The sequence below is a fragment of the Rana temporaria genome, chromosome 3 (assembly GCF_905171775.1).
Source record: "Rana temporaria chromosome 3, aRanTem1.1, whole genome shotgun sequence".
NCBI lineage: Eukaryota > Metazoa > Chordata > Amphibia > Anura > Ranidae > Rana > Rana temporaria.
Genome location: NC_053491.1, coordinates 245,826,660 through 245,839,943, shown reverse-complemented (window position 1 = coordinate 245,839,943; position 13,284 = coordinate 245,826,660). Strand labels below are relative to the sequence as shown.

Here is a 13,284-nt window from a genome sequence, read left to right as displayed (position 1 = left end):
AGGATATGGGGTACTCCTGTGCCAGCGTCACTAATGACTCTTGGGTCTAGGGTCACCCTGTGCCCCTTTTGGGCATAGGGTGACTGAGAAATATTAATTATAAATTACATGAGATGGGACATTACTGATAATTCATGTTTTGCAGGATATCTTGGAATATTACAAGTTGTTAAAGTCTGACTCCAAATGGAGTGTTTTCATTCAATGGGGGCACACATGCTTTTGAGGTGTTAATGGCATCTGCTCCTAGACATTCCATTGTGTGATGCTAATACTGTTTGTGTCCATTGTACTAATTAAGTATGAAAGGTCAGATGTCTCCTTTCAGGGGTAGGGAATTAGCATGTCAATTATGTTTAGTAAAGGAATGGGTTTTGTGTAACAGGTGAGTGGAACTTGTCGGAGACAGGACGTCTGGGGGATAATTAACTCACCTGAATGTCATTATCTAAAAGAATGTGATTGAAGCCCCATTGTGTGATGTGTGGATGGAGTGTGTCTTTGTTCCTTTGATTACTGTAACATATTTGTACTGTATATAAGAAAGCTAAGAAACCATTAAAAGTGTTCATTCATACATTTTAAAACCAGAGAACAGAGCGTATGTCTCGTTTATTCTGGGGAAATCCATATGGATCGTGTCTGCTGGATTGTCGGACTGTCAGATAAGCTGTCATGGCTGATGGAATGGAAATCGTAAATGGTGGTGACCGTTACACCCACTTTATCAAAAAAACTAGAAAGACATTGGCATAACACACTTTAAAGGGGTTGTAAAGGAATTTTTTTTCCCTAAATAGCTTCCTTTACCTTAGTGCAGTCCTCCTCCTTCACTTACCTCATCCTTCGATTTTGCTTTCAAATGTCCTTATTTCTTCTGAGAAATCCTCACTTCCTGTTCATCTGTCTGTAACTCACCACCGTAATGCGAGGCTTTCTTCCTGGTGTGGAGAAAGCCTCTTGAGGGAGGAGGGGGCGAGCAGGAGTGTCAGGACGCCCACTAACACACAGCTCCTTTCTCTATCTGCAAAGTAGAGAGTGTCCTGACTTGCCTGCGCGCCCCCTCCCCCCTCAAGAGGCTTTCTCCACACCAGGATGAAAGCCTTGCATTACTGTGTGGAGTTACAGACAGAAGAACAGGAAGTGAGGATTTCTCAGAAGAAATAATGACATTTAAAAGCAAAATCGAAGGATGAGGTAAGTGAAGGAGAACTGCACTAAAGGAAGCTATTTAGGGAAAACATTTTTTCCTTTACAACCCCTTTAAGTACTGAATCAGAAGGCAGGGTCATTTAGGCAATATTTTGGGAACTGTAGCAGCAGGAAAAATTCAACAAGATGAAATTCAGAATAGCAGTAGGCAGGATTTATCAGGAGGAATTTCTGATTTCATAATGGCACATAGGCCCAAACAGTTTCTTGATATCTTGGTAACTTGCTTGCAGGCCTAGGTGCTAAAATGTATATTTATATTGGACTAGGAAAGTAAATGTATGCCAACATCAGGAGGATGATGATAATGGTGATGGAAATGTTTATGAAAAAAGAAAATACATTTGCTACTCTGTTGATAATAGCTATCATCATTTTGTTTTGCATTTTTGTATTTTTTTTAGAGCATACAAATAAATCATAACTGTTTTTTATATATATATATATATATATATATATATATATATATATATATATATATATATATATATTCTCTACCATAACAGCTGAGATTCAACACTGCCTAGTAAGCGCTGGAGACGTGGGATGCGGAGTCTTTGAATGCTTTGAGAACAACTCGTGTGAGATCCGCGGCCTTCATGAAATCTGCATGACCTTTCTGCATAACGCTGGCCGATTTGATGCTCAGGTAATTTAATGATACTAGTACTAAATGTTTATCATGGAGTCTTCTTTATAGTTTCACTACCTGTATAATAATTGCCAGACTCTCAAAAATGTATTTCAGATTTTTCTTTATCAGCATCATCAAAATATAGGTGTGCAAAAAACAGATTGTGGGGTGTGTGTTACTTCAAGTCTCTTCACCTTGTCATGTACCAAGCTGCTCTATTGATGCAGGAGACAACCCATCACATTATAGGATCAATAGGTAGGCATAGGAGGTTGGGAGGGGGCAAGCTTAATGTTTACAGGAAGAGTGTACATTTGCATAAAGCTTCAGCTGGGTCTCTCTGTGGATCTAGTAATGATAAGTTTTTAATTGCCAAATTGTTGTGGCCAGCAGGCCTATGAGTCGACCAACAAATTGATAACAGTGCACTTCCTGTGTAACTAAAAAAAGGTGCACTGAGCCATTTAGAGCTCCTTCTAGTGACCAATCAACAAATCTCTATATATAATAGAATAACAAAATAATGAGAATGTAAGCTTGTAGAAATGTGAGTCATATCAAATATAATGGTAAACAATGCAATAATAACTCAAAATATGTGTTTATTGAAAATGTTGTATACTTTTCTATAACATTAAAATGCCCCCTAATGTTTAGCCATAACTGAATAGAATACCTAAAACAAAGTAAATGTCTAAATGACCATATTCACCTTACAGGATGCTGAAAATATTGTCACCAAAAAGTATACCGTCCCTTAGCGTGATCTAATGCCCTGCACACACGATAGGTTAGTCTGATGAAAACGGTCTGATGGATTTTTCCATCAGTTATCTGATGATCAGTCGTGCCTACACACCATCAGTTAAAAAACCTATCGCGTCAGAATGGGGTGACGTAAAACACAACGACGTGCTGAAAAAAATTAAGTTCAATGCTTCCGAGCATGCGTCAACTTGATTCTGAGCATGCATGGATTTTTAACCGATGGACGTACCTACAGACGATCGTTTTTTTCTATAGGTTTTTTTATCCATCAGATAATTTTAAAACAAGTTCCTATTTTTTTAACCTATGGATAAATAACCGATGGGGCCCACACACGATCTGTTTGGTCTGATGAAAAAGATTTAGACACCAGCTGACATCTGACGTCAGCATGTGTATGTAAATGCTGAACGATAGATAAAGTATATATGTATGTATATACACAAAATTAATGTGAAGCCAGAATTCATACCTCACTTAGCAGTTCATTGACTGTCCAATAGTAGAAAAATTATCAAGAGCATTTAAAATAATAACTATCTCCTGTTGTTCTTGTGATGATTATACTCAGAAATCCCACCCTGTGCAGGAATTTTGCAGCCTGGAACAGCAGTCTAAGTGCCAGCAATCTGAGAGTGATTGTCACTGCAGCTGGTTAACTGAGCAGTGAACTTTATGGTCTACACACAGTAGAAACCATGTACCTTTCAAAGCATGCACTGCTGCAATTTTGACCTTTAAAAAATGTCTGTGTCACTTGCTGCAACACCAAGACCGGAATGTAACAGAGTTATAAAATACAGTAGCCCTTCACAGGGGCAATGGTTTATCATTTCCATTTAGGGCATTAAGGACTGGTTCACAGACTTTTCATGAAGTTCAGTTGCCAGCTACACAGTGCAAGGTGCAGGATTGCCTCGTGCTGCGCTGAAAAAAATAAATATTTTCCACCGCAATGCATTTGTTATTAGATTATTAAAGTGGATGTAAAACCGATTCATGAATTTTGACCTAGGCTCATATATCTGTAGTGTTTACTTATCTCTCTCCAAAGCCCTAAGTCTTGTGTCTTTCTGCTGTTTCGTTCCTCTGTTATCAGCATGATAATTTCTGACAAGTTCTCAGAGACTGGAGACAAAAGCAGCTGGAAATTTGTGTCGGGGTGGGTGCTATAAATAGATTAGCAGAGAGCTTGTCTTGTCACAGCACAGCTCTGAAAGTATCTTCGTTCCTCTGCCTATGTAGAGTGGGGAGGTGTGCCTTTCCTCCAATCAGCTGTCACATAGTGTATGTCAAGAATCCCCTCCTACTGCTAAATGAGGACGTAAAAATTGTACCATGATGTTAGAATTCTAGAATTCTAAAGAATATAGCAAGTTGAAGACAGCAGATATGCATGTAAAACTTATGTAGGGAGATTTGTTTCATCCCTGTGTATCAGCTGAGGCTGTTCACTTCACTGGGTAAAGGAGAAGTTTTACATAAGCTTTAATACATCCATATTTCTAGATGGCAAGCTTTCACAATCCAACAACCAACATATTAAACAGATTGAAACTACGGTTTGTAAGACACCAATATCATATGGATATTACCAATGTTTTAGAAGGATGCATAATCCCATCTGGCTTCTGGCACCTGTAATATAGGCATGTTTAGTGTCTAACTGATTGACACCTTCCAATACATAGTGTGGACCTTTTTTAAGGTAACTCCATTACAGCTGGAGTTATGGAATAAAAATAGAATTAGCTTTGCTAGTACAAAAAAAAACAGGCTCGCAGATCTATATTTCCCAAAGAATTCTGCAGACTGTTTACAACCCGACCATTTATGACAGAGTCTAATTTAGAGGTCCTTTACAGACCTAGCTAATGCACTTTTTTTGATACTCCTGCTTTATTTCAAAAGTGTCTTAAGCTAAGCTGTGTTTTATCAAAGGTATGCCAAGCTGGTCTATGGCTTATTAAATGGGTAGACTTCTCTGGCTGCCCACCAAAGATATTACATTTTAAATATGTTACCAACTTGAACATTTTGAGGAAAATTAGAATTGCACTGTTTTTGGTATGATTCCCCCATTCTGTTGTCCACACAGTTTGAGTTTCATCAGGTCATTTTGTCATCACAATCCTACACCTATTAAATATATACATTTGACCAGGCATGACATTTGGATATCCCAGAGTGTCCCAGAATTCCTCCTGCTTAGCAAAGACTTGGAGTACCCATAGATCTAGGCTGATGAAAAATGCTGGATTGGCTGACAATCTTTTGTCAAATACCTGTGGTTGGGTCCTGGGATTGCCAGCCACCGCCTTCTGTAGCAACAGTCAAGTTAGAAAACCTATTTCAATTGCACTTGTTGCCCCTTTAATAAACTGGAAGCACTCCCACTCCAATCCAGTCTGTCAAAGGGGTTGTAAAGGATTTATTTTTTTCCCTAAATAGCTTTGTTTACCTTAGTGCAGTCCTCCTTCACTTACCTCATCCTTCAATTTTGCTTTTAAATGTCCTTATTTCTTCTGAGAAATCCTCACTTCCTGTTCTTCTGTCTGTAGCTACACATCGTAATGCGAGGCTTTCTCCCTGGTGTGGAGAAAATCTCTTGAGGGGGGAGGGGGCGAGCAGGCAAGTCGAGACACTCTCTACTTTGCATATAGAGAAAGGAGCTGTGTGTTAGTGGGCGTCCTGACACTCCTGCTCACCCCCTCCCCCCTCAAGAGGCTTTCTCCACACCAGGAAGAAAGCCTCGCATTATGGTGTGTAGTTACAGACAGAAGAACAGGAAGTGAGGATTTCTCAGAAGAAATAAGGACATTTAAAAGCAAAATTGAAGGATGAGGTAAGTGAAGGAGGACTGCACTAAGGTAAAAGAAGCTATTTAGGGAAAGAAATGTTTTCCTTTACAACCCCTTTAAGCTTACACTTCTAGTTTAGCCAAGCCAGGCTTGCAAGTGACCCACTCTGTTATTTATTTTGCTTGAGAGTGATCAAATGATTACTACAACCTCTAGTCTATAAGCAGCTTAAGTCAAGGAAGAACTAATCTAATATACACTATATCCTTGTATGCAATTCATGTTAGTGTAAGCATCTTAAAACCAGTGGAATTCCATTCATTTACTTATTTTTACCTTCATGACCAATGTGCAATTCTGTGGCAAGAATGTGGACAGGACATACTCCCCTTTTCATGCTACAGGAGACTGTCGTTTCAGTGTTGCCTCTCCCCCACGGCTAAGATTCATCTCCAGTATTCACACAGTTGTTTTCTAAACCTTATGAGTTTGTGATATTTACATGTACAAACATTAATTTAGGAAAATATGAAAACATGTTTACAAATTACAAATATTCAGGACTAAGACCTTCACCACAGAAGTATTTTTGGCGACTTTAATATTTGGCCAAAGTCAGTTAGTAGATGTGATTTGGCAATTGTCTATGGGGTAACTTAAATAAGAGCAACAAACTATGGTTGAGTGATAATAGTTATGTAAACCTGTTTACTTCTATATCTTTTGTCTCTAAACACAAACTAGTAAATGTAATAAGAACATGTGGTTTTCTATATAGTTATGTACTTTATTATGGTCAGGAACATTTTTTTTTAAATGTTCTTTTTTATTTAGTTAACAGGAATTACTATATGTAAATATTTTGTATTTTCATGTGAAGCTCTAGGACCGTTTTTAATGCTTCTGTGTCATGGGTCTCCTATAATAAATGGTTATTTGTAAAACAAAGATATTGTGTACATACTATAAACAATAAAAATATAAAACAGGAGATTAAAAACATAAAAAAAAAAACCTTCATGACTTTGTGTTGCATTACCGCACGCACCACATTCAATTAGAATAGGAGGCCAATGCACCCAAGTGCACCAAAACCGAATTGTGGCCCATTTTATCTTCATACAGTGTTGGGAGGGGGGGTTATCTGGGCCCACTCCTAGTAACAGAATGGGGTCCCATCAAGCACATTGTCCAGACCTCATGCGTGCTCTCACATAACTTCTTCCTTCCCGTATCACATGGCCAGGCCATGGATCTTTGTAATGCAAGTTCAGTTCCAGGTGCTATTGGATACCCACCACTAGGGAGAAAGCCGGACTACAGCCCCCTTGCCCCTTGCTACTGGAGGACCTGCCACTTTACTAGGTGCCACATTTAATGACTGGTTGCTAGTAGCTTGTTCCTTGACTTGGTAACCCATAGCAACTACTCTCTTCTTGTTTTGCTGAGACAACCTTTGTAGCAGTGCTACTTCATACCCCATAGTGTGTTTACTGATCCAGGATCTTTTTTTATGCCAGTACCCACAACTGAATAACTTCAGACCAGGCTCAGAACAGTTAATGTAACTTTACTGAACAAGCATACAGTTCAATATGAACAATGTATTTCCTCTAATCCTAACTAGAGTAGTGTAGTGGCCCAGGCATACCTCCCTGAGGTGAGAGTCTATAACATTGTTCATGACTGAATGTCTTCCCAAAACCCTGGTGCTAAAGAGCAGCGTCAAATGATTCAATCCCGGACCCCAATAATTCTTGAACCTCAGCTGTGCCCCCTTTTTATACCACAGGTGGGTTGGCTGGGACCAAATGCCTGAGAACCAAGCACGTAACAAATAACCCTTTTCCCAGCCAGGCTAGCCTCTGATTCACTACAACTAAGCACAATTCAAACTGCATACAAGCACCCAACGTTGCAGGTCCATTGCCTTTGTGCCATTCAGCAGCATGCATCCTGCATACCATGGTACTACAACACACATGTGTGACACCAACCTTACAGTGATACAAACCACTCTTTTTTGCCTAATTTTTATTTTATTTTAAGTAATACATAATTGTTTTGAGTAAATGGCAGGTCTTAGCCCTAGGTAACATTTGACAATATACTATACTTTTTTCTTCCTCCCAGGGGAAATCATTTATCAAGGATGCACTGAAATGCAAAGCTCATGGACTGAGACACAAATTCAGTTGCATTAGTCGCAAGTGCCCAGCTATTAAGGAGATGGTGTACCAGCTCCAGAAGGAATGCTACGCCAAGCACGACCTCTGCTCTGCTGCCAAGGATAACGTTCAAGTGATTGTGGAGATGATTCACTTCAAAGACCTCCTGTTACATGAGTAAGTGATGATGGTCAGTGCGTTGCAGCATTGCCAGGGGCGTTTTGCGGCCATTAGCTTTGGAATTCCTCGTGTGAAAGGTATTGTAGCCAGGAGCACAAAACTGACATTTGGAATATAATCATCCACAATTTATCACAACTACCCTTTTCTATAAAATTACTTTCCATAATAAAGTAGAAAAAAAAACAGAGGAATGCTTGCATACTGACACATTACACATGCAAAGTGATTAATACATGGTTGCTGTTAAAAAAAAAATCACAAACTGTAATTGTTATGCCGCATACACACGGTAATTTTTCGGCATTTAGAAAAAACAACGTTTTTCCAACTTCATCATTAAAACCACGTTGCCCACACATCATCGTTTTTAAAAAATGCTCTAGCAAAGCGCGGTGACGTACAACACGTACAACGGCACTATAAAGGGGAAGTTCCATGCGGATGACGACACCCTTTGGGCTGCTTTAGCTGATTCTGTGTTAGTAAAAGACGATTCGCGCTTTTCTGTCTGTTACAGCGTGATGAATGTGCTTACTCCATTATGAACGGTAGTTTTACCAGAACGAGCGCTCCCGTCTCATAACTTGCTTCTGAGCATGCGCGGGTTTTTAACGTTGTTTTAGCCCACACGATCATTTTTTACAACCTGAAAAACTACATAGTTTAAAACGTTGTTAAAAAATGCAGCATGCTCTAAAAAAATAAATTGGCGTTTTTCAGAAGCCGAAAAATGATGTGAAGCCCGCACACGATCATTTTAAATGACATTTTTTTTAAAACAAAGTTTTTTTCATGCCGAAAAATGATCGTGTGTACGCGGCAATAGAGTTCCATAAGTGACAAAAGAGGTTGAGTAATCATTGCAAGTTTTTACTTAATCCCTACTGTAGTTCAATCACCACAAAAACCTTTATCTTGGCACTTGCTAAGTATAATGCCGCGTACACACGGTCGTTTTATGTGATGAAAAAAAATTACGTTTTTAAAAACGTCACTTTAATTGACCGTGTGTGGGGGAAAACGTTGTTTTATGTCTTCTAAAAAACGACCAAAAAAAATTGAAGCATGCTTCAATTTTATGTGTCGTTTTTCAAAACGTCAACTTTTACTTCACAGAAATTGACTGTGTGTAGCAAAAACGTCGTTTAAAACGACGTTTTTTCATCCGCGCATGCTCAGAAGCTACTGGAAAAACGTGGTGAACGTAACCTCGCTTTGCTAGAACATTGTGAGAAAAACGATGGTGTGTAGGCAACTTCGTCTTTGAAAATTGAAGTTTCAAAAACTTTGTTTTTTACTTCACAGAAAATGTCGTTTTTTTTCATCACATAAAGTGATGGTGTGTATGCGGCATAAGGCCTTGTACGCCGGACCGTTTTCAGCGTACATGTCTGCCCGGGGATTTCTGTATGATGGCTGTACACACCATCATACAGAAATCCGCGCGTACTCGATACGCCACGACGAGGCCGCGACGATGACGCGGCGACGTGTGCGGCCCTGCCAGTTCAATGCTTCCACGCATGCGTCAAAGTCATTCGACGCATGCGAGGGATGGCGGCCGCTCGGACATGTACGGTAGGTCTGTACAGACGATTTACTTAATCCCTACTGTAGTTCAATCACCACAAAAACATTTATCTTGCCACTTGCTAAGTATAAAGCCTTGTACAGACGGGCAAACATGTACGATGAAAACAGTCCGCCGGACCGTTTTCAGCGTACATGTCTGCCCGGGGATTTCTGTATGATGGCTGTACACACCATCATACAGAAATCCGCGCGTACTCGATACGCCACGACGAGGCCGCGCCGTCGCCGCGACGATGACGCGGCGACGTGTGCGGCCCTGCCAGTTCAATGCTTCCACGCATGCGCCGAAGTCATTCGACGCATGCGAGGGATGGCGGCCGCTCGGACATGTACGGTAGGTCTGTACAGACGACCGAACATGTCCGACGGGCAGGATTCCAGCGGGCATGTTTTAAAACATGTTCAGAAATATTTGCCCGCTGGAAAAAGGCCCGGCGGGCAAATGTACGCTGGAATCCTGTCCGCTCGGGCCTACACACGACCGAACATGTCTGCTGAAACTGGTCCGCGGACCAGTTTCAGCAAACATGTTCGGTCGTGTGTACGGGGCCTAACTGTTCACATTAACAAAAGAGTGCTGGCAGATCCAGGTTCTTGGATGCTTCTTCTGGGACCTGCATGGCTCCTATTTAGCCATTGGGTGACCCGTGAAGATGTAACTCCTGTGCATTTTTACAGGGGTTACAGTACATCGTTTTCAGCACCCAGCTCCACCCTTTGCATTTTAGCCTAAGCCAAAAATGAGGCATTGCACAAAAAATGCCATGAGTCAGGGAAATAAGTTTTTCAACAGATAAGATTTTGCATATGTCTTTGGCCAAAGAAAAACGTACTACCTCTTAGCAGGTTTTGATTTTCAGACTTCATTTCTATTTTAACTATAATTTCCACAACATGGTTTACAACTGATGCTGCTCTGTGTTATAAAATGTGTAATAGGAGTTAGTGGTGCATTCTGGAAAATGCCTGCACTATCCAAGCAAGGATCATAAAAAACAACATGCACGCTAACTATCAGAGGAGTGGAGCTTCAGGTAAATATTGACAGTGAATATGAAAAGAAGATTACAGCTGTAACACAATAAGATATATTAATTTGTCTTTGTTGGAAAGTGTACATCCAACCTTGAGGAGAACATTGAGTTACTTCAAGTAAAATAGAAGATCTCGAGTTTGGGACCTTACTTGTAGTGTCATGTATGGATCCCCCCTTCTTTCAGCTTTTATTTGAACAAAATAATTTGCCACCCTCCTGGTACTTTCATTACTTGGGTGGAAAAGGATTTTATGGAGTCTACACAATAATAGGCTACACCCAACAGACTGCATGCTTTAAGTGTGTGCATGTGCGTGCTACTGTTCCAGGTATTTTACTATTAAGAGATGGTAGGCCAGAAGCAAGCTTTATGTTCCTTGACACAGCCACACTGTTTTACTATTCTTGAATCGAGAAAAAATCTGAAATTAATAAATTAAAATACATGGCATCTATTGTAGAGCATGCAGCAGCATTGTATCTCATGGGTTGGCCCAGAGATGTCACTTTTGACAGGGAAGAAGTCTCTGTGTAGATACTGACATGTCAGTTTGGGGCTTCCAAGCAGTGGAATGGCCCAGGAGCGGAGTATATGCTGTGGGGAGAAGTTAATTGTTTATTTTACTTTGTCCTGCATAAAATCATCTGGCGTGAATGAAGATTCCTGAATCTGCTGAAATCTTTTTTTTTTGTACAAGTATTTAAAGCTCCTCAATGGACTATTTATAGAAGTGCTTTCTTTACGGTTTCAATGTATTATTTAGGCAAAATTTAAGATACTTTTATGTGCAACCCTTTATGGAAAAGAGAAGCCTTTTTGAGACCCACAGATATTAAAGTTGCATTAAACAATATCCTTATTCTCCAAAAATAATCCATACACATCCACTACTAAATGACCCTGCAATATATTTTTTAATAAGAGCGAGCATGAGAGGGTAACTATGTTCCTACATACAGTAGGACCATGAAGAATGAAAATGGCCACACCCTCTATCAGGAAGTCAGATCACTGCAGCAGCAAAAAATAGGAATTTTGAGATTTGTAGGAGGCTGGGAGCAATAGAAGTTACTTTTTTGAGTTAAGAATAAAACTGTACTTGAATAGGTTTTTTTTTTTTTTTTTTTTCAAAGCTTTAAGCAAGCTAAGTATTCAGGTGAAAAAAAACTGTGTTCTTGAACTTAATGTATCTGTAAAAAGGCAAGGGGTTTGTTAAAGAATATCTAAAACCAAACTTTTACATTTTGGGTAAAATATGTAATTGTTAAAAATCCCAGGTTTTGCTGGTTCAGAATTATCCTGATGTGTTTTAATGTGTTTTTTCCTTAGGCCCTATGTTGATCTGGTAAACATTTTACTTACTTGTGGGGATGAGGTGAAAGATGCAATCACTCGCAGTGTACAAGCTCAGTGTGCACAGAACTGGGGAAGCCTTTGTTACATTCTAAGCTTCTGCACATCTGCTATGCAAGGCGATGGTACAACTGGGTCTAGTGCTCTTCCTGCAAAAAAGCAGGGGGACCCAGTCAAAGGAGACACAGGTAAAACCATTCGCAGTCAGAGTGACTCTTCTTCGCAGTCTGACTTGGAACGAGAAAGTGCTAAATCCAACAAAAATGAGAAAAACAACAAAGTGCAGTCAAACATACGCGGAAAACCTGTTAGCAACAAAATAGCATTTAGTGCTACAGAAAGTTCTGAAAAACTGGTTGGTTCAGCAGACATCCGAAGGTGAAAAGGTGTCTCTACCAACATTCTCTAACATCCTTCCATTGAGAAGCCTATCATACCATTTCTGTGGACATTCCAAGGCATTTACCATAAAGAGGGCAATTCTTTGCCTGAAGTGCATTCTCAGATTCAGTTGCTTAATCTCAAGCTCCTAAGGAGAGGACAGAGCACCATACATCCAACATCATCTAAGAACCCATTCAGGCCATTTCATTGATATACATTGCTGGCATGAGATAGTAATTGAACAGATCGGTTTTCAAATCAAACTGATATTATGATGTACTTATGTGGTGATTAACTGCTTGAACACAAGCAAACCTAAATGTTGAGTTAAAGCTAAATTGATGCTGAGTAATGTCAGACAATGTTATACTCTATAAATACTTTAATTGGTATAATAAGCTACCACTCCATTCCATTAGAACTTCAATTGTACTGTAAGCCTCTGAAGTTTTACATACAAGAAGAGGAAGGTTACATATTTATGCAAGTTAGATGGCATTTTCTAAATACAGGTGTTTAGTATCAATTTTCAACATATTTATATAGCAATTGACCTTACTCCATATACTCCAACTCTGGGCTAAGCCCCCAATCCCCCCTCGGTGTCCTCTATAGCAGTAAGTTGTACTTTATATACAGTGTGTAAATATATATATATATTTACACCTTTTCTAAATGTCATCAGGCTAGCCACATGATGTAGAAAAACAAACACTCTTGCGCATAAATATAATGGCCAGCCCAAGTTAATTTAATTTTTTAAGATAAAAACTACTCACAAGCATGTAGAAATAAATATGCTTAAGCAGGCCACCATCCTGTGGCTATACAATCCTTGGACCAGCAATCTCCAGTACGTAGAGGAGCCCCTGCTGGCTAATGCCTTTCAAAGGTAAACCTTCTTCCTCGGAGGCTCTGAGGAAGAAGGTTTACCTTCAAAACATGTTAGCCAGCAGGGGTTCCTGCATGGTCTCCTCTGTGTACTGAAGTTTTCTGGTCCCAGGATTGTATAGTCATGGTATGGTGGCCTACTTAAGCGTATTTACTCCTACATGCTTGTGAGTAGTTTTTATCTATTTTTACGAAATAAATTCCCTTGGGATAATGCAAAGGCTGGTGCTCCTTCTTTTCTTTTATCTTTCTAGTCACAT

At 39.7% G+C, this 13,284-nt stretch overlaps 1 protein-coding gene across 1 annotated transcript in view; it reads left to right on the top strand.

The window, feature by feature from the left end:
- STC2 (stanniocalcin 2) overlaps positions 1-12,947 on the top strand; it is a 53,475-nt gene extending 40,528 nt beyond the window's left edge. Inside the window, exons 2-4 of the mRNA XM_040344551.1 lie at positions 1,719-1,861; positions 7,549-7,760; positions 11,726-12,947. Coding sequence (XP_040200485.1) covers positions 1,719-1,861; positions 7,549-7,760; positions 11,726-12,131 — 761 coding nt within the window. The 3' untranslated portion in view covers positions 12,132-12,947. The remainder of the gene's footprint in view (positions 1-1,718; positions 1,862-7,548; positions 7,761-11,725) is intronic.
- Positions 12,948-13,284: the final 337 nt, after the last annotated feature.